This window comes from Onychomys torridus, chromosome 7 (assembly GCF_903995425.1).
Source record: "Onychomys torridus chromosome 7, mOncTor1.1, whole genome shotgun sequence".
Classification (NCBI taxonomy): domain Eukaryota; kingdom Metazoa; phylum Chordata; class Mammalia; order Rodentia; family Cricetidae; genus Onychomys; species Onychomys torridus.
In genome coordinates, this window is record NC_050449.1 from 55,466,522 (window position 1) to 55,488,372 (window position 21,851).

Genomic DNA, 21,851 nt, shown 5'->3' on the forward strand with positions numbered 1-21,851 from the left:
AGATCTAGGACAGGCACCAAAACTACACAGAGAAACCCTGTCTCAAAAAACCAAGAATTAAAAAACAAACAAACAAGCAAAAAATATATATGTATCAGAGGGGCCTGAGAGAGCTAGTTCAGCTTCCAGCATCCACACTGGGCAGCTCAAAACTGCTGTGGGATAATGCTTTTATATACTGGTTTAATAAAATGCTGATTGGCCAGTAGCCAGGTAGGAAGTATAGGCGGGACAAGGAGACAAGGAAAGTTCTGGGAAGAGGAAGGCTGAGTCAGGAGATGCCAGCCCACCGCCCAGGAAGCAGCATGTAATGGCACACAGGTAAAGCCATGAAAAACATGGCTACATATAGATTAACAGAAATGGGCTGAGTTTAAGTGTAAGAGCTAGTCAGTAGTAAGCCTGAGCTAACGGCCGAGCAGTTTTAATTAATATAAGCCTCTGTGTTTACTTGGGTCTGAGCAGCTGCAGGACTGCAGGACCACAAGGCCGTGGGAGCTGGGCAGGCACAGGAAAACTTTCAGTTACACACAACCTTTTGTAACTCCAGTTCCAGAAGACCCAATGTTCCTGCTGGCCTCCACGGGCACCCACACATGTGGCACACAGACAAATAGAAATAAAAATAAACATTTTAAGAAAGATGTGTTTCAGGGGCTTAGCACATAGATGTCCTAGAAGGACTTACCAAAATGCTTGCTTTTATTAGACTCTCCAGGGAGGAGCTGAGGATGTAGCTTGGTTGGTAGAGGGCTTTCCTGGCACACACAACCCTGAGTCCTGTTCCCAGCACTGTATAAATCACTGTAATGGCACACACCTTTTTTCACAGCTCTTAGAAGATGAGACCAGGAGGGTCAGAGGTCTAGGTCATTCTTGGCTACACAGCAAGTTCAAGGCCTTGTTTCAAAAAAGAGAGGGAGGGAGGGAAAGCCAGCTCTCAGGGAGCTACTTGGTTGAGGGTTTGGACCTTATCCCAGGTAATAAGAACTCTGGAAGCCTTCTAGTGGGAGGAGGCCTGGCAGGAGATGAGGCGGGAACCCCCACGTAACATGGTGGAGCCACAGGGCAGGGCCTCTAAGAAGCTGCAGGTCTGCTGAGTCAAGCTGATGAAGGGTCCATGGAACAGCCTGAGCTTGATCACTGATTGGATAGAATGGGAAGTAGGGTGGGGAGGAGGAGCTGAAGCTCATTAGTTCTGACTGAGCAAAGCAGGAGGCGGCACCCCAGCCAGGGACCTGAGAGGAAGAGCAGGGTTAGGCCAGGGGTGGGACAGGGGTGGGGAGGAGAAGACTCAGTCCTGGCTCCAGGCTCACCCAGTGTGTAAAGGTAAGGTTTAGGAGTCCCTTGTTCAGAGATGTTAGGGGATGGGAGGTTGCTCCTGGGCATGTTAGACAAATGTCCCCATGGTTAATCCTGAATTACTGATGATTCAGAGTGTGCCCAATTATGGGGTAGATGAGAGGAAGGAACCAGGAAAGAATAAGAACAGGGATGTAGGAGGGAAGACATGAAGGGGTTGGGGCCACAGCAACCAGTTTTAATGACTGGAGAGAACTAGACAGTGGAACATGGAGTGTGTGTGTGTGTGTGTGTGTGTGTGTGTGTGTGTGTGTGAGAGAGAGAGAGAGAGACAGAGAGAGAGAGAAAGACAGAGAGAGAGACAGAGAGACAGAGAGAGACAGAGAGAGAGACAGAGAGACAGAGAGAGAGAAACAGAGAGAGGGGTATGCAGGTGTACAATTATGAAGGAAAAGAAGAAGGATGAGTGTTGTAGGACATTATTTGAAAGTGTGTTACTTTTGTTTATGTTGCATTTGTTTAACTCTGTGAAGCTGTGTTACTGTGCCTGTCTAAAACACCTGATGGTCTAATAAAGAGCTGAACGGCCAATAGCAAGGCAGGAGAAAGGATAGGCGGGACTGACTGACAGAGAGGATATACAGAAGGAGAAATCTGGGAGGACAGATTGAGGAATGAGAGAGAAAGAGGAGGACGTGGGGCCAGCCACCCAGCTACACAGCAAGCCATGGAGTAAGAGTACGATTTACAGAAGTAAGAGAATGGGAAAGCTAAGAGGCAAGAGGTAGACGGGATAATTTAAGTTAAGAAAAGCTGGCTAGAAACTAAGCCAAGCTAAGGCCAGGCATTCATAATTAAGACTAAGCCTCCATGTGTGATTTGTTTGGGAGCCGGGTGGTGCCCCCCCACAAAGAGCCAAAACACAAACAATAACAACAGATGAGTGTAACTTCCTGCTAGACAAACTCCTGTAAAAGTAGATACAGTGACTGGCTTCTGTAGCTAGAGCGGGTCCAGGCAGGAGGAAGAGACAACACCACATTCTAAGGGATGGATGATAAGAAGCAGGAGGAGGGGCTTCCTAGTCAAAAAAAAAAGTCCAAGAGGATGGGGCAGCAGCACCCCGCCTCACCAACAGTTCACTGCTCCACTCCTGCAGCGCTTTGGGCAAGTATGACACCTCTAAGCCTCTGGGAAATGTGGTTTGTGACTCCATCCTCCTTTCTCTTCCAGGTATACCAGATCCCAGTCCTGATGTGCTGGGGTCAGCCCATGGTGGCCCGTGAGAGCCAAGCTGAACATTCCAGAGTCCTTGCAAGCCTGTGGTTAATCTCGGTCATCGCTAAAAGTTACAATTAAATAAATCACAGAAACCAAAGTCCTAAGTACTTAGTGCATGGGTCTGTGATGGAGTTACTATGTAGTGAGGTTGCTCCTTAGACCTCTAAAACTGGTGATGCCACTCGGAGAGCAGGATGGGGGAGGCAAGGAGGGGGCATTTACACCACAGGAATTGGCAAACACTACAGGTCAGGGTACAGCCACAGACAGCACAAGTATGAACAGGCTTCTTACAGAGCCCTGGACAGGGCCTGCATCCTCATGACTCTTCCAAAACCCATCAAGTCTCTTGGGAGACAGGCAAGTGGCACTCTCAAGGTGAGGGGACGGAAGGGCAAGGGCCTCACGTACCCAGGCTGAAGAGGTTGACAGCACCATAGTCCAGAAAGTAGCAGATATGTCGGGCATTCTTGGACATAGAGCTGAAGGTGTGCGCACAGCTGGACGCGAGGGGGTACACACAGCTGGTACACATGTACACGAGCATAGGCCATGAGTAGCTGTCATTCTGGATGTCTGTCATATACAGTGCAGTCACGAACCTCCACACAAAGAACCTAGAACAGAACATGCACCCACTCAATCCCCTCTTGAATGTCTTCTGCCTCCCATCCCACTGAGACACAGCCCATCCAGTGACTCTTCACTACAATGACATGACAAGTACTGGAGAGGCTGCAGGGGGAGTGAGCCTTATTGACTTGAAGCAGTGAACTGGTAACAGACAAGTAGGGTGAAAAGAGAGTCCGTAGAGACAGGATCCTCCCTACAGCATCTCCCCCAAGATACTCTCCAGTCTCAGCTTACATACTCCTAAGAATGAGGGTCTCATCCCTCTCATGGTAGCTCTAGTATTGGGAAGTTCGTCCTAAGTCATATTTACCTGGCCTACAACCATATGTGGGTTCTGCCTACAAGCATCTCCCTTTCACAGACCTCTACTGAAGAGCTAGGTCCCTTTCCCACAATGTCCACCAAGAAAAGGGAGTCTCCACATCTCTTCATACAGTAACTGATGGAGGGTCACAAAGCCTTTCTGGCTACCAGTGTGGTCTTTCTCCTGTGGTCTAGCAGACAGGGCACTTAAGCTGTTTGCTGTTCCTCCAAAATTTTCCTTTTGTCAACAACAGATTATTCCTCGTCCCACTTGCTTGGGGTATCCTAATGCAGATTCTCCACAGTGCTCTGCACTGTTGGAGTAGATCATCTGAAAGCTTGGCTTGGCACAGGGAGCAGTGTAGACAGCTTAGCTGTACATGGACCTCAAGACACACAAGCAATGGTAGGCATTATGTAGTGGCACAAATTTCAAAACAGCCTAAACTTAGGCAGACATAATGGTACATGTACTTGAGATACAGAGGAAGGAGGACCATCCTTGGTTATTAGACCATCCTTGGTTATTAGAGAGTTCAAGGCCAGCCTTGGCTACATGAGACCCTGTCTCAAAAAAACTAAACCAAGACAACAAGAAAGCCTAAGCAAACTATGGCCCATCCTCCAGTCAGAACACCTGTTTGGAGGCCTTAGCATCTCAGGCGCAGATAATGTGATGTTTGGGGGAGACCATGGGAGAAATGACAGGGGGCTGGGACACATACGCCACAGTCAAGGCTTTCTGGGAAAGCTCTGGAGGGCACACAGAAAAATAGGTGGCCCCAGCAGCTCCAGGGAGGAGAATGAGGGGCAGAGGAACAGCCTGGATCTGTTCCCTTCTGCAATCTTCGGTTTGTCAACATGTACAGATTGTTGTCGACATTGCTTTGAAATAGGGCCCCAGTGAGGCTGGCCTCAAAGTCACAATCTTTCTGCCTTAACTTTTCAAGTCCTGAGATTACAGGCATGAACAACCATGCTCAGATAGCATAAAGTATTTTTAAAAATTTGCATTTATCATTATATATATGGAGTGGTGTGTGTGTGTGTGTGTGTGTGTGTGTGTGTGTGTGTGTGTGTGTGCGCGCGCACATGTGCATGCTATATCACATATATAGAGGCCAGAGAATAACTGTGTGATGTCAATTTTCTCTTTCTACCTTTACATAGGTTCTGGAGATCAAACTCAGGCTGCCAGGCTTGCTTGCCAATTGCCTTTACCCACCGACCTATCCTGCCAGCCTCAGATTTCTACGTAAGCAAAGATTTAACATGGCTAATGGCCTTCCTGAGCTACCAGACCTTGCTGCCACTGCCCAGAGTGCAGGCTGCAGGGCAGTCAAGCTTCTCTACAGATCACCCCACTTCACCCCAGGACTGTGTCTTCTCTCTCCCCTCCTGTTAGTCTGTTAGTTGCTGGACGCCTACTCTGTCTTCTGACATCTAGTAGGGCTGGCTGTTCCATGCTGAAGCACAAGGACCTTCCTGGGGCTCGTGTCTGCTTGCCACACTCAAGGACTCTCCACCTATCTGTTTCTCAATGTGGCTCAAAGGATTTGTTCAGGCCTGGCCTGGGCCACCATCCATGTGCTGTATGGAAGGTGTCCCCCTCCAGCTGCATCTGTCACCATGTCAGCACAGAGGTCCTCCTAGGCCTGACACATACCCTTCCCTCTAGACCCCACATTCCAGTTCCTCAGATTCAACCCAAATATGCCAGCAGGGAGGGGCTGCTTCTGTACTGAACACATACTGATATTTTTCTTGTCTTTATTGTCTGAACAGTGTAACAACCTTTGGCATAGTATTTACTTTGCTTCAGTATTTTAAGGAATCTGGAGATGATTTAAACTACATGGGAGGATGTGCAGAGAGATCTATAAATACTGTGCCACCTGACACATGGACAAGTTGCAGTTCTGGCATCTTTAGGGGATCCTAGAACCAATCCCCACAGATACTCAGAGAGAGCTGCACAGGAATGTGGAGATGTGACCCTGTCCCACCTCTCCATTACCAAGCAAAGGCTCGAGGTATGTAAAGTTGGTCTTCACCCTGCCCTTCTCAGCCTCTTGGCCTTCCTGGAACCCGTTCCTGCACCCTTCCCATAGCTCGGCTCTATTAAAGGTGACCACAATATATGGCCTCTATAATCCCCAAATAACTACAAGCACCCACGACTGTTCCTGCGACTTTTTGGTTGTTTTTTTCAGAGAGGGTCTTATGGGGCCCAGGCTGGCCTTGAACTCACTATGTAGCTGAAGATGACCTTGAACTCCTCCAGCCTCTATCTCCAGAATCCTGAGATGATAGATAGCATGAGGCTTCTGGGCCTATGCAGTGCTAGGGATTGAAACCAGGGCTTGTTGCAGACACACTACAGACTGAGCTCCATCTCCAGCAACTATATGTTTGTCTTTATCAGGGTCTCTTCACACTCCTCACAGCAGCCCCAAGACATGGACAGAGGATCACGCCTGCTCCACAGGCAGAAAATGCCTGGCTCAGAGAGATTAAGTGACTTGCTCAAGTTAGTGACATTTTAATAAAGACTTCTTGAAGACCAGCAAAGCCTGTAAGACTGAAGGTGATGAAGATAAATGCTACCCAATCAATAGAAACCCTAGAATCCTATGGCAACTCACAGCCCGGCGCTCAGTCCATGACAGTCCCAGCTTCTTCCCCTCGGTCATACATGCACCTGTACCCACAGGGGGACCCCTGACCCTAGCACAAAATCTCCCTGCCACCCAGCTGTGTTTTAAGAAGTGTAGCCCCCAGGGATCCCGCATGAGGTAGGCTGTCCAGGGGGCCAAAGGTACCAGAAGGGTAGCAGGTGCGTCCAGATGTTGAGGGTCTCATTGGTCATTTGGAAAAGGCTGAGGATACAGGCAGTGGCGGAACTCTGTGGGTGTCGGTAGCCAAAGAGGATGCCCTGCTCGTGGAACACCTGTGGAGTGAAGACAAGGAATGGGCGAGGAGGTGAGACAGAGGGACGGAGGTGAGACAGAGGGATGGGTGTCTCTGGCTAGCATCAAGTTTCCCGGTGACTGAGTAGTTCCTTGACCTGGTCCTCTCCCTTCCCAGGAGCTCCTAAGATCCCCTTTCCTCCGAGCGGTCCCTAGCCAGTTGGGATCCAAGGGCCAGGCTGGCTTTGGGAGTGAGTGCAGCCTGGCTTTGCACTCCTAGCTACGCTTACCCTTGGCATGAATGTTGTCTAAGGGTCCGTGTTTACACTCTGCCTGAGGCCCAAGGCCTGCTCTTTAGATGCCTTCGTGGTTGGCTTGCATGTATGCTGTCTACCTGAGCCAGCCTGCCCTGGATGTCAGAAGTTGGGAGGGTGATCTCTGCAAGAGGTCCTCCCAGTGGGATGATGTATTCACAAGGCACTTCATAAAGGCCTTTTGATGATGAGGCCAATGATGCTGAAGCCTGGGCTGTGGGAAGAGTCGGCTGGCCACAGCAGGATCATTGAGCCACAGTCCCCAAGAGGCCACTTGGTAAGCACTGTTCTTTCTTCCCCCAATACCTCCAGTAAGAAACTTAGACTGGCCAGGTAAGACCTGGGGTATTGATTTGTTTGAAGTATTGTATTATATCCATTAAAAATGGTAACAAAGGGGGTTGGAGATTTAGCTCAGTGGTAGAGTGCTTGCCTAGCAAGTGCAAGGCCCTGGGTTCGGTCCTCAGCTCTGAATAAACAAACAAACAAACAAACAAACAAAAATGGTAACAAAGGGCTAGGAGATGGTTCAGTAGGTGAAGGGTCTGTTGTGCAATTCTGAGTACCTGAGTTTGTATTTCAAGCACCAGTGTAAGTACTAAGCATGGGAAGCAGGGATAGCCTATAATTCCAGTTCTGGGAAGATGAGGACAGAAGGATGCCTGGGGGTTTGCCAGGCAGCCATTCTAGCCAATTGGTGAGCACTGGGTTTAGCACAAGACGCTGTCTCAAAGAATACGGTGGCAGCTGGGTGTGGTAGTACACGCCTCAGAAGACAGAGTCAGGCAGATCTCTGTGAGTTCAAGGCCAGCATGGTCTACGTAGCAAGCTCTGGGCCAGCCAAGGCTCCATAGAGAGACCCTGACTCAATAAATATGTAAATAAGTAGGTGGCAAAACAACAGGGAGGATGTCCAGTGTCACTCTGACCTGTGTGAGCACACATGTGCTCATACACCCAATAACTGACAAACACTGGGGCAGGCGGTCCCCAATTCGGAATGCAATGTCGAGGGGGAAAAGTGGACTAGGCGTGCCTGACTGCGGAGATGCACATGCTCACAGTGGGACAGGGGCTGGGAAGGACACAGAAAAGGAAAGGCTTCCATTTGCTGAGCTACTTGGATAACAGGAAATGCAACTCCCTTTTCCTGTCACTTGGCTCAAGGTTTCTTCACATGTCTGGCATCTGGGGCCAGATGGTTCTTTGATGTGAAGACTGGCCTGCTGGGTGTCTGGGCTGTCTACTTGTCACTCTAACTACAAAGCCATGTCAAGTTATGACAACCCAAAGTCTTCAGATATTGGAATGGTCTCTTGGAGGCAACATCTAACTCTGGTTAAGAATCCCGATTTTGTTGAGTTTGTGACAGGCTCACTCTGTATAGCTCAGGCTGACTTCAAACTCATAGCAATCCTCCTGCCTCAGCCTCCCAAATGCAAAAAATCACACGTGCAAGCCATCATGCCTGGCTAGAACCACTGATTTCAATGGTTTAAAGACTCATAACCTCTGGAAGGTAAATTATAGCTAGTGAGATGGCTTCACAGGTAATGGTGCTTACTGCCAAGATTTACAACCAGATTTCAAATTCCCCAAACCCACATGGTGGAAGGAGAGAACTGACACCTGCAAGTTATCTTCTGATGTCCACATGTGCATGCATGACTACACACACACACACACACACACACACACACACACACACACACACACACATTATATAGGAGTGGATTGGCAGAGACAAATTATCACAATGTTAATGTTGCTTGGTATTTAGTCCCCATGATGGAAGTCAAGTCATGCACTTTTTAAAGTTTCCCCTTTGCTGTCTAGTGGGAGAAGGGGCAGCCACAGAGCCCCACTGACGGACTGACCATGTGTGAAGCCTTGGGTTTTATCCACAGCACTGAGAACCAAAGCAAAGATTTGTACAGAGCCCAGCTGTTCCAATCAAGAGTTCCCACAGAACCATAAAGAAAATAAGCCAAAAGGCATGTTCAGAAGGCACAGGCCTGAAATCTTAGCTCTTGCGAGGCTGAGGCAGGAGGATCTCTATGAGCCCAAGGCCAACCTGGCATACATAGCAAAACTTCATCTCCAAAAAGAAGAACTGTACTGATGCCCCTGTGGCACCATGGGACCTATGAAATGGGAAGGTGGTGACCTGCATGGTAGGTGTTACCATTTCCTTTCTCCTGCTGTGATAAAAATACTCTGACCAAAAGCAACTTAGAAAAGGAAAGATTGATTTTTATAATCCCAGATCACAGCCCATCACTGACGGGAGTCCAAGAGGAAGCCCAAGGCAGGCCTGCTTGCTACTCCACACATCATTAACTCCAATCAAGGAACTCGTTTCACAGCCAAGAAATACAGCTTGTTAACTAGCTTGCTCCCAGGCTCAGGCTCAGCTCGCTTTCTTATATAGCCCAGGATCACCTGCCCAGGGAATGGTGCTGCTTACGGTGGGTGGAGCCCTCCTACATTAACTAACAGTCAAGAAAATACCCCACAGACACGCCATAGGACCATCTGATCGAGGCAGTTCCTCAATGGGGGCTCACCTCTCAGATGACTCTAGGCTGTATCAAGTTGACAGCTGATACTAACCAGGGCAGCAGACGTGTGGCTTTCTCGTGTTAGCTACCAATTTTAGGAAACGTTAAATTCAGTGCTGGGGAAACTGGTTAGGCAGTGGGAGTGGGGACAGAGAAGCTGATTTATGGTCTCATAAAGATATACAGTTTGGGGGCTGGAGAGATCGCTCATCGGTTAACAGCCCTTGCTGCTCTTGTACAAGACCTGGGTTCACTTTCTAGCACCTTCATGAAGGCTTGTCACCACATAACCACTTGTGACTCCAGTTCCAGGGGATTCGACACACTCTTTTTGCTTCCCTGGGTGCCACACACACAATTTGAGTGGGGGCAAGTGAGAGGGGAAAGAAATTGGGGGTGGATAGGATCAAGATGCATTGTATACATGTATTATATTGTCAATAAATAAACAACGTTATAAACTCATATTTCAGAAAGCAGTAAATATATATACTTAAAAAAAAAAGAAATACAATTTGAATTAGGTTTGGGCCTTAGCTAATGAAAGTGACTTGCTTCCATTTTTATAAAATTTTTTCATTTTACATACCAACCATAGTTCCCCCTCCCTCTGCTTCTTCCACTCCCCTACCCCAACTGTCCTCCTACTCTACCCCACATCCACTCCTCAGAGAGGGTAGGGTCGCCCTTGGGGAGTCAACAAAGCCTGGTACATCAAGTTGAGGTAGGACCAAGCCCCTCCCACTCCTGAGTAAGGTCTCCCACCATAGAGAATGGGCTCCAAAAAGTCAGTTCATGTACCAGGGATAAATCCTGGTCCCACTGCCAGGAGCCCCACAAACAGATCAAGCCACACAACTGTCACCCACATTCAGAGGTCCTAGTTTGGTCCCATGTTGGTCCAGAGTCTGTGAGCTCCCACTAGCTCGGGTCAGCTGTCTCTGTGATCATGATGATCCCTACCTGATCTTGACCCCCACCCCCTGCTCATATAATCCTTCTTCAACTCTTCAACTGTCCAGGAGCTTGTCCCAGTGCTTTGATTTGCTTCCATTTTTAAAAAATCAATCATCCTAATATTCTGCCTTTTAGGGAAAGGATCTCATGCAGCCCTGGCTGGCCTTGAACTAGATACAAAGAAGGACCATGAATTTCTGATCAGCCTGCCTTCACCTCCAGAGTGTTGAGATTACGGCATGCACCACCACACCCAGGTTATGGGGCTCTGGAGATCAGATCTGGTCCTTCTGGCATACCAGGCAAGCACTCTACCACCAGAGCCGCATCCTGGCCTTGTTCCAGTTTCGGATTCACCCTTCTGTTGATGTACCTGGCTTACAATGAACAGAGTCATACCATAGACACAGGAATCTGGACCTGCACCCTCCACCTGGACTGTGGGTAAGGAAGCACGTGGGCCTTCTGCTTTTGATGCGTGTGGAACAGGCAATTTGGGGCATTCAGAAGGTTCTCCCCCAGAAAATGTGCCTAAGGGCTTCTCATTGATCCGTCGTCACACTACTTTTCAAGTGTTTCTCTTTTTCTTTTCTACTTAAAAAAAAAAAAATTCCAGTGGGAATTTTTGGGGGGCTGCTGGGAAGATGGCTCAGAATTAAGAGCACTTGCTACTCTTACAGAGGACCTGGATTCAGTTCCCAGCACCCACATGCCAACTCACAACTATCAGTTAACTCCAGTTTTAGGGGATCTAGCACCCTCTTCTGGGCTCTTTGGGTACTGCACACACCTGATGCACATGCATACATGCAAGCAAAATGTTCATACACACAAAATAAACTAAATAAATCTTTTAAAAGTTCTGAAGTAGACTAAAGAATTGGGTGCTTATTAAGATGCAAAGTCTCCAGAAAGGAGCATGCATAATTACTTGTTTGCTCCTTTGTGTGAGTTAGCTAAACAGGGCCTTACTTTAAATCACTGCGTAACACACAGCAGGGAAGGCTTTATTCAGGACCACTGTAATAGTTGTGACATAGGCAAGTGGAGTCTCTAACCAAGATTTAGGGCTAGTAGTTGGAAAATCCTTAAGAGATAAGAGGAACCCGGCTAAACCAACCTGACGAGATTCTTGCTGAAAACAAGCCAGAGTGGCTGACTTTATCTAGGAGAGTGAGAGATAAAGAATATGATCCGATAGCAAGGGTGGTTGCATGTCAAGGAGTAAGGCTTCTGGCTAGCTCAGAAGAGGTCACTCACAAACTGCCCAGGCGACTCAGCATGCCACCAACCATTACTTTCCTCTTTGTGGGTCCTGGCATTCTGGCCAGCACAGGTGGGAACAGTCAAAAGCCTGAAGGGAAGAGCTGGGATACTGTCCCTGTTGACCACATGTGAGAATCTGGTCCCAGGGCTGGGGATGTAGCTCAGCTGATAGACAGCTTGCTTGGCAAACACCAAGCCCTGGATTTGTTCCTCAGTATGGCATCAACCAGGCGGAGTGGTACATTCCTCTAATCCTAGCACTCAGGAGGTAGCAGCAGGAGGACCAGTTTCAAAGCCCCTCTTGGCTACATATGGCATTCAGGGCCAGCCTGGGCTACACGGTTCTGGCTAAAAAGAGGAGGGGGGGGGAGGAAGATCTGTTCCCAAACTTGAGGGTGGGAGAAGAGGGTCTTTGACAAAGCCAGGGATGGGAACGGATTAAAGAGCCTGCCTCCACATGTCTCGTTTTGACCTATACATGTATGACAAGCCCATGTCATAGGGACAAGATTTCAAGTAACTCTTGAGAAGTCATGGCCTGTGGGTAGGGGCAGATAAAGACAGCAACTCTCTGTGACTCAGGAAAGAATGTCTTTTACTTGAAATAGCACACTGACCCTCCCTGCCCTCCCCAACACACCCCTCCCCTCCCCAGCCTGAACCTCTATTTATTGGCCCAAATTGCTAACACTCAGATGTGCTCCTGCTCCCAGTAGCTCTGAGAACAAGAGGGAAGCAAGTCCCTCCCCTGGCCACCCCAGCCTCAGCCAAGCACTCCGCACGGAGCTGATCTCCGCAGAACACAGGCTACATACATCAAAACAGCAAAGAGGACATTTGAAAACAATTTTGTATGCCAAGCTCAGTTTGGTCCCCAGCGGCAAATTACAATCATCGCCTCACTACCCCGCAAGCCTGGCTCCATTTCCAGCGACCCCCCTCCCTCGGAGTAAGCAGGCACCTGCTTATTTGCACAGCAGAATCGATTTGTAGGGTTCCATTTCGAATCTATGGTGGCAGACTGGGCAATTTGGAGTGAAATGAAACCAAGTCGCGTGCAGTCTATTAGGAGTGAGAACCTCCAGGCACCCGGGGTGGAAGGGCGAATCAGCCAGCTTGCTCTTCTAGTGCTGGCTCAGCACTGCAGAAGGTTCCCGACACACCAAGAGCCCCAGTGCACCTGCCAGCTGAAGCCTGGAACTCCACCCTTTGGTTTTTCTAGCTATGAAACTGCAGATCACCTGAGGGGAAATAAGTGAGCATCTCTGGCCTGTGGTAACTAACAGATTTTGATGGTAAGAAAGGGGAAGGGGAAGAGGGGATGTGGGCGGAACGGCAAATGCCTTCTAGCACGTGCTCTTCATTTCCTGTCCAAACGTCACAGAATCTTCACAACCACCTTGCAGAGTCCTTTATTGCCCTCCTGACAGAGAAAAGGGGAAGGACATCTACTCATGTTCTCAGTGGCCACAGAGTCAGGTTGAAACCCACATACAAGCCTCGGGCTCCACTTCCAGCCATAAGTGCGTTCTCTCCCGTACTGCTTAGCAGGGGACTGTTGAGAGGGGCAGCTGCTTCCTGTCCCCTGGGGTGGATTCTGGACCGCCCTGTCCTTGACTCTGAGCTTCAGTCTCTTCTATAGGACGTAAGGACAGAATTACATCTCCCCTCAAACTTATATGTTGAAATGCTACTTCCCCCTAACACACTGTATTTGAAGATGGCCTAGAACTCCCTCCCCATGTACTCATGGATAACCTTGAACTTCTGATCCTCCTGCCTCCACCTCCTAAGTGCTGAGATTACAGGTGTGCTGCACCATTCCCTGCTGGAGATCAAACCCAGGGCTCCGTACATTCTAGGGAAGCCTTCTCTCTGAGCTACACCTCCAGCCCTGACAAGAGAGTCTCACACTTAAAGCAAAGCCATTAGAATGGGCTGTTATCGAATCTGGCTGGTGACTCTAGGAAGAGGAAGTTTGGATTGCCACAGAGGCTCCAGGTGTGTGTGTACAAAGTAAAGATCCCACAACGAAGCAACCAGAGGGAAGCCATCTGCGAGTCAGGGAGGGAGGCCCCAGAGGAACAGCCCTGCCTGCATCTCAATCTTGGTCTTCTGGTACCCAGAGCTGAGAGGATTTAGTCCTCAGAGCTTCTTCTAAAGCTGGTCAGCATCACTCATAAGGCCGCTTCTTGGCAGGTCACCCAAGGGTCTCACTGCACTTGGGTGACCAGTATAAGAATCTTCAGTTATGCCGGGCGGTGGTGGCGCACACCTTTAATCCCAGCACTCAGGAGGCAGAGCCAGGCGGATCTCTGTGAGTTCGAGGCCAGCCTGGTCTCCAAAGCGAGTTCCAGAAAAGGCGCAAAACTACACAGAGAAACCCTGTCTCGAAAAACCAAAATAAATAAATAAATAAACAAACCAATAAATAAATAAAATTAAAATTAAAATAATCTTCGGTTATGTATTTATTATCTGGGACAGTTTCATGCATACCAGGCTGAACTCAAACTCATTATATAGTTGAAACTGGCCTTGAACTCCTGACTCTCCTGCTTCTGCCTCTAGGGAGCTGGAATGACATGGCAGCCCCAGCAGGCCTAGAAGGAAGTCTCTAAGAAGCTTTCTGCAGATGCTGATGCTTCAGCTCTTACAGCCCAGCTCCTGACACTCCTCTGTGCTGCCAACCCGTAACCCAGAATCCAGCTGATCTCAGAAGAGGACATTCCCTTTAAGTAAGAGCAGCAAGATGAGTACCAAGGTAGGGTGTTATGGGTTGAGTCTAAAATGCTCCCACGGGATCATGTACTGGGGGCCTGGTGTCCACCGATGGGCCTTTGGGAAGCAACTAGATCCCAAAGGCTCTGACCTAGACAGTGGCTGCATACCCTGGTGGATGCATGCCGTGAGCATTATGAGAGGTGCTGAAAAGCAGGAGGTTGGGCCTTGCTAGAGGAAGTCGATCTGTGGAGGTGTTGTGGGAACTCTATCTTGTCTTGGTCCCTTCCTGTATTCCTGTTCTCTGCTTCCTGGCCACTGTGATGTGAGCTGCTGTGTCACACCCTGCTTCGATGGACTGAAACCTCTGAAACCCTGAGCTTAATCTTCCTACTTTTAAACTGTTCACATCAGGCGCAGTGAAAAGTACACCACTTAATACACAGGGGCATGAAAGGCCAGCACAGGAGAAGTCAAGACCAGGGGATGTCTGGTGAGAGGTTTGTAGGCAGAAAGAAGGTCAGATAAATGCAAGGTTTCTGGATATCAAATGGAGAGAGTAGGTCAGGAGCCAAGGAATGGGGTACTTCTAGAAGCTGGGAAGAGCAAGGAACAGGTTCTCTCCGCATCGTCCTTCACTGGGATTCTAGCCCACCAATCCATGCCTCACTTGTGGTCCACAGGACTGCAAGATAATAGAGCTGGTCGTTTTGTTTCTTCAGTGACAGGGATGAAGTCTGGGGGCTTGTGTGTGCTGGGCTAAACCCCTGTGCGCTGGGCTAGACCCCTGTGCGCTGGGCTAGACCCCTGTGCGCTGGGCTAGACCCCTGTGCGCTGGGCTAGACCCCTGTGCGCTGGGCTAGACCCCTGTGCGCTGGGCTAGACCCCTGTGCGCTGGGCTAGACCCCTGTGCTCTGGGCTAGACCCCTGTGCGCTGGGCTAGACCCCTGGGCCTCTTTTACTTAAGCCACTAAATGCATGAAAAGTTTGTGACAGAAGTAACAGTAAACTAATAAAAGTCAGAATTGACAAAAATCCCAAAGTGTGCCCAATTCCAGCAAACAACTCAAAACTCAAAATGTTTTGAGTTGTTTGCTGGAGTTGGAACCTCTTTTTTTCCTTTCAGATTTATTTATTTTTATTTTATGCATGTGGGTGTTTTGCTCATATGTATCAACTGTGCATTATGTGCATGCAGTGCCTGTGGAGGCCAGAAGAGGGCACTGGACCCCGTGGAACTGGAGTTACAGACAGTTGGCAAGATAACATGGACTGGGAACTGGACCTGGGTCCTCTGCAAAAGCAGCTAATGCTCTTACTCACTGAGCAATGCTCTTACCCACTAAACCATCTCTCCAGCCCCTGAAAGCTTTCTTTGGAACAGTTCAGAGGGGTGTATGTCGTTCTCTGAATGATCCTCGGGATGAGATAACTTCCTGAAACACACAGCCAATTTAACCTTAAACTCTCATCTCACCCAGTGAGAAGGCCAAGAGAAGAGAACATGTGGAGTTCATTTAGATAACATACACAATGCCTAAAAGAAATCAATGAAACCAGAGATCTCTGATTTGATCCGAGGTAGGAGATTACATTAATTACGGGCTCAAGTTCTCTACTAGTATTTGTTATAGGATATTGTCAGCCAACGCTTTAAAAAATTAGCTATGTGGAGCTGAGTATAGTGGAAGAGCCTATCTCAATCTCATTTCCAAGTTGGGCCGAACTATTTCACTTTAAAAAGGATCTTAAAAATGGGCATTTTTGGCGAAGGGTACAGCTCAGTTGGTAGAGTGTGATAAATAGAGTTACTGGAAACCAAGGAAGATTAAAGATTAAAGAAAAATCTCTGCCGGGTGTGGTGACGCATACCTTTAATCCCAGCACTTGGGAGGCAGAATCAGGCAGATCTCTGTGAGTTTGAGGCCAGCCTGGGCTACAGAGTGATTTCCAGGACAGCTGGGGATACACAGAGAAACCCTATCTCAAAATAGAAACAAAAGTAAAACAGAACAAACAGCTGGGCATTGGTGGTGCATGCCTTTAATCCCAGCACTTGGGAGGCAGAGCCAGGAGGATCTCTGTGAGTTCAAGGCCAGCCTGGGCTACCGAGTGAGTTCCAGGAAAGGCGCAAAGCTACACAGAGAAACCCTGTCTTGAAAAACCAAAAAACCAAACCAAACCAAACCAAACCAAAACAAAAACAAAACAAAAACAAAAGAACAAACAAACAACCCCCCTCTGTGATGGTTTAGAAGAATATGGCCCCCAAAGAGAGTGGCACTATGAGGAGGTGAGGCTTTATTGGAGTAGGTGTGGCCTTGTTGGAGGAAGTGTGTCACTGTGGAGGCAGGCTTCGAGGTCTCGTGTATGCTCAAGCTTCACTCAGTATGATACTCAGTCCATTTCCTGTTGCCTGCAAAATGTAGTAGTCTCAGCTACTTCTCCAGCACCATGTCTGCCTGCATGCCACCATGTCCCATCACGACAATAATAGACTGAACCTCTGAACTGTACAGGAGCCACCCCAATTAAATGTTTTCCTTTATAAGAATTGCTATGGTCATGGTGTCTCTTCACAGCAATAGAAACCCTATGACAAACTCTCAAGGATTCAAAGCCCTCTGCTTATCTGTCTGTGGGATTTTGGTCAAAATCTACACTGTCTCTGAGAACCATGACGTCTCAAGTGGATAAGTAATGCAGTTACAAAGAGGAAAAGCTCACGGCTTTGCAGGTCCCAGAGGCAAGCACAAAGCCTCCCTCAAGGACCCAAACTCAAACACATACACCCAGGAACAGCAGCAGCAAGATCAGGGTCAGAAATAGTCACAAGGGTTAGAGAGATGGCACAGGTTGTTCTAGCTGACCAAGGTTCAGTTTCCAACCTGGTGGGTGGCTCATTACCATCTGTTACTCTAGTTCCAAGAGACCTGACGTCCTCTGCTGGCCACCATCAGCACTGCATGTGGCCAAACAATAAAAACACGTAAAACCTCAAAAATAAAAAATTTTAACCATTTAACGGAGGAGAGGAGGGATGGAGTCACAGCTATGTGTGGTGGAGCAGGATGGCTCTCCCAGTACTAAAGAGGCAGCAGTGGGAGAGTCACCTGGAGGCTAATCTGGTTTATACAGAAAGTTCTGAGACGTCGGGATTGCACAGTGAGACCCTGACCCAAAGGGCAAAAGGGGGAAAAAAAGAGAGGGGGAAAGGAAAAGGCAAAATGAAGAAGAGGAGGAGGAGGAGGAAAGAGCTTGAAGAAGATGCTGAAATATAGAAGAACTGTGTTCAACAAAATAGAATTTATAAAGCAGAAACATTTGAAAAGGACCTAGATAGAATAACTTCTAGAAACAATTTTTAAAAAGTGACATTGAAAAATATATTGAGCCGGGTGGTGGTGCATGCCTTTAATCCCAGCACTTGGGAGGCAGAGGCCTGAGGAGGAATTTAGCAACTGAAAGACAAGCCAAGGAGCTTTCCAGAACAGTCTAGAAAGACTGAGACAGAAATTTGGACAAAGCAAGACAGAAACATGGCTATTTCTCCAAAAGGATGGAGCCTGGTTTTAATGCGGCATTTGTAGCAACAACTTACGCATTTGTAGAACTGTTAACAGTTAAAAGTCTTCATGCCAGAGAAGTCAGGGATGGCAGAAATAGTTAGCATTCGCCAACTGCTCTGTGTGCTGCCCTGTTTCTTAGACTTGCTGGAAGTTAGGTCAGAGCCAGGTGGTAAGGCTCAAAGACCAGGATGGTTCAAAGCTACAGTGCCTTGAAATTACAGTACATTTTTCTTCACATTTATAATTTTTATTTATTCTCTCTCTCTCTCTCTCTCTCTCTCTCTCTCTCTCTCTCTCTCTCTCTGTGTGTGTGTGTGTGTGTGTGTGTGTGTGTGTGAGAGAGAGAGAGAGAGAGAGAGAGAGAGAGAGAGAGAGAGAGAGATAGTGCTTGTATAAAGGTTATACAACAATTAGTATGAATTGGTGTGCGCCTCCCACCATTTGAGTCCTGGGGATTGAACTCAGGTTGTCAGGCTTGGCTGCAGGTGCCTTTACCTGTGGAGCCAACAATGCAATTCAGAGAAATGTTTTCCACACTCAGAACTCAGGCAGCTCACCTCTTTGGGGTAACTGTTTTGGGTCAAAGGGGACAATCTTTCCTTCGTTACGGTCTCTTCTCAGGGTCAGCCCACCCCCAAGTATTCAAAGTCCTGACCTACTTTTTCCATTTGGGACAGTTCTGAACATGGAAGCTCATGGCAGAGCCCTTGTGTGATGGGCATGTGATGGGTTTGTGTAATGGGGAGAGGCCCCGATGCCAGGGCTCCTCCCCCACCCTGCCATCCTCACTTTTCAGGGGCTCTGTTTCTGAGAAGATGCCCCAGTGAACTTCCTGCACGCCAATTTCTATCTCAGAGTTTGTTACTGGGAAACCCTCCTGAAGATGCGCGCTCTCTCTCTTTTCCCCTCCGTGGTGACCTTGGAGGCCACCTGTCCCAGATGGTGCAGCTAGGAGATGACATATCTTCCACTTGCTTGCAGCTGCCATCTCCCAGAGACAGCTACATCATTTGAAGGGAAAGAAATCTTTGACCCCTGAAGTCGCTGAGGGATCTGGGGTCACTTGTTTGAGACAGGGTCTCAGGAGCCCAGCTGACCTCAAATTCACTACGTAGCCAAGGATGCCCTCGAGGTTCTGATCCTCCTGCCTCTACCTCATGAGTGCTGAGAGCATAGGCACATGGTCCTGGGACTTGAACCTGGGACGTTTTTTGCACGCTCGACAAGTACTCTATCACTTGAGTTACATTCCCAGTCAATCCTGGGTAACTTTTAACCTGTTGCCTACCCCTTGTGCCTAAGACAGCTGTTCATAAAACAGTTGAAGTGATCTGTAAACCAGCAGACAGAGAAACATGCATATAAGTAGAGGGGGAACAGAACGTGAGAAGGGAATAAAGAAACTAAGAATGTGATGCTTGACCCCAAGCAACTGGAGTGGAAGGTAGAAGCGGAGAAAAGAGATACACGAGACGGTTGGAACCGAAGCAAATCCCTCTGTAACACATCACTCTAAACTTTAGCCGAGCACATGGAGTACCACGCTAAAACCCCAACCACGAGCTGTTTACACAAGGCACAGTTAAAATGTAATGACGGAAGGGTGGAAAGGCAGAGGAAGAAAAGAGACAACTCAAAAAGAAAAAAAAAGCAATCAAAATGGTGAACCTGGGTGGTAGCACCAGATGGGACCTGAGACGGCAGAGCACTCTGAAGAAAGTCACTGAAAAATCATCCTCTTCTTCACCAGGGAGCTACATGAGATGCCATATCTAAGGGACACTGAAATTTTTTATTACATTTATTTAGTGTGTGTGTGTGTGTGTGTGTGTGTGTGCGCACATCTGCATGCAGATGTGTGCATGTGTGTGTGGAAGCCAGAGGACAATCTCCAGGGCAGTTTTTTGAGACAGAGTCTTTCATTGGCCTGTACAGATTAGGCTAGGCTGGCTGGCCAGTGAGCCCCAGGGATCCATATCTGTCCCTGTCTCCCCAGTGCTGGGGTTACAAGCATTCACCAGTGTTTTTTACTTGGGTTCTGGGATTTGAACTCGTGTCCTCAGGCTCACACAACAAGCAGCACCTTACCACTCTTTATCCCCCAGGCCCGAAACTCATCTTGTCTCTCTCCTGATCCCTTCCTTCCTTGAGACAGAAGTGACACATTTCTCCCCTGAGCTGCTTTACAAAGTACTCATGAGCATTTTGAGAGTCCCCCACGCTTCAGAGGAGCCCACTAAGGACAGAGTTTACCTGCAAGTCTCCTGAGTCCTGTGGAGAAACATGCACGCAGGAAGAAGTCAATAAAATTGTCATGAATGGATAAATCCGAGACTTACCCTGTCACTAGTCATAGACACGGATGTGTGAGCGGCGAGGGGAGTGGGCTGTCCTATGAGACCAGGGCCCTGCTGAAGGGCCTCCTTTAGAACTTCCAGCTTTCCGCATCTCGTCCCACAACTGCTCTGTACTGCGTATGATTCTGCCAGGTGCCATCTCCCTGGCATCACCTAGCTCTAGACCTCTAGATTAGAGATATCTCCAGGTATCTCCGCTCTATGTCCTGCTGGTGATGTTGAGCTTGGTTAGATATAGCAAGACATCAGTGTGTGGCAATCAGCTAAGCAGAAAGGGGCTCTCATCTCTGTATGAAATGTCCCAACACAAAATAGCACTGACTCTAATTCAGTCCTGTAGGAAGGAAACCTGACCCAGAGACAGGGTATAGTCTTGTACTTTCTCTATAAAGCAAGATGGAGGTACACAAGTTTGGCATAGCATGCGACCAAAATCTCAGGGTGTATGGAAGCAGGGTGTCTGTGAGTGCCATGTGTGTCAGGATGGTTCCCTAATCCCAGGAATCCACAGAAAGGAGACAAGAAAAACTATTAAGCAAGCCCTCCCCTGTTGCAGGATATTTGATTATACTGTGTGAAGATGTATCGCTGCTTTACCACACCTGCCTAAGACACTTTCTGATTGGTTTAATAAAGAACCGAATGGCCAAACGCTAGGCAGGAGAGGATAGGAGGGTCTTCAGGGCAGAGAGAGGAACTCTGGGAAGAGTCTGAGAGGTGTGGGGTTCGTCAGGCAGACACAGAGATCAGACTGTTGTACTGAGGAGAGGTAACAAGCCATGTGGCAAAATGCAGATTAATATAAATGGGTTAATTTAAATTTTAAGAGCTAGTTAGAAATGAGCCTACGCTAAAGCCAAGCTTTCATAATTAGTAAGCTAGTGGTCCAAAGAAAGACCTGTTACACTTCCCCATTGCCCAACCCCATACCTGGCCTGGCCTTCCTGCAAGCATGGAGGCTGGAACTGGGAATGATGGTGTAGCCTATAATCCCTGCCCATGAGAGGACAAAGCTGAAGGCTTGTGAGTTGGAGGCTAGATTGTCTCAAACAGAGGTGTGGAAAGCAAGGGAGAGAGAGAACACTGTGCTGAGCCATGCTGAGGCGACTGCTCCATGGCCTCTTTGAAGCACCACAGTAGGCCCTAACCAGCCTTCTACCCAGCGGCTTCTACTACTTTCCCTGGCTAGCCCAAAGTTGAGGTCTAAGCACTGTGCTTCTGGATGCCACACAGATGTTGCATTGAAGGACTACCCTTTCCCAGCCTGGTGCATGGGTGTGGAGTGGGGTCCTGATTTCTGCAGGAGGGTCAGAGGACAGCCTTAAAGAGAAGAAGCCTGTGAAGAGCACCCTGAACTCCCTGATGACAGAGGCCAATCCCCTGCAGACCCTGCAGCTCAGCCATGGAACAAAAACACGTACCTGTGGCACCTGGTCTATGTGGAACAGCCTGGGGAGCTTCCGGCTCAGCATCTTGACACCTGGCTGGGTGAGGCAGTCGGGGCGCTCCAGCCTCCCAGTAGGTCCCACTCAGACTTGCGGCATACCAGGGATCTCTGGGTGGCTTCCCTGAAAGAGGATCGCAGGAAGAAATCAGCAGACTCCACCTAACTCCAACTGAACTGGGGCTCTGGTGACTCAACTATTGGACATTTGCTTTAGTATGATAGCAAAAAAAG

At 48.4% G+C, this 21,851-nt stretch overlaps 1 protein-coding gene across 1 annotated transcript in view; it reads right to left on the bottom strand.

The window, feature by feature from the left end:
* The window catches only part of Paqr5 (progestin and adipoQ receptor family member 5), a 35,285-nt gene extending 13,567 nt beyond the window's left edge, over window positions 1-21,718 (bottom strand). The window contains exons 1-3 of the mRNA XM_036193356.1: window positions 21,595-21,718; window positions 6,342-6,469; window positions 2,995-3,200 (exon numbers count right to left, since the gene is read on the bottom strand). Of these exons, the coding sequence (XP_036049249.1) occupies window positions 2,995-3,200; window positions 6,342-6,469; window positions 21,595-21,645 (385 nt within the window). The 5' untranslated portion in view covers window positions 21,646-21,718. The remainder of the gene's footprint in view (window positions 1-2,994; window positions 3,201-6,341; window positions 6,470-21,594) is intronic.
* Between the last annotated feature and the right edge of the window lie 133 nt (window positions 21,719-21,851).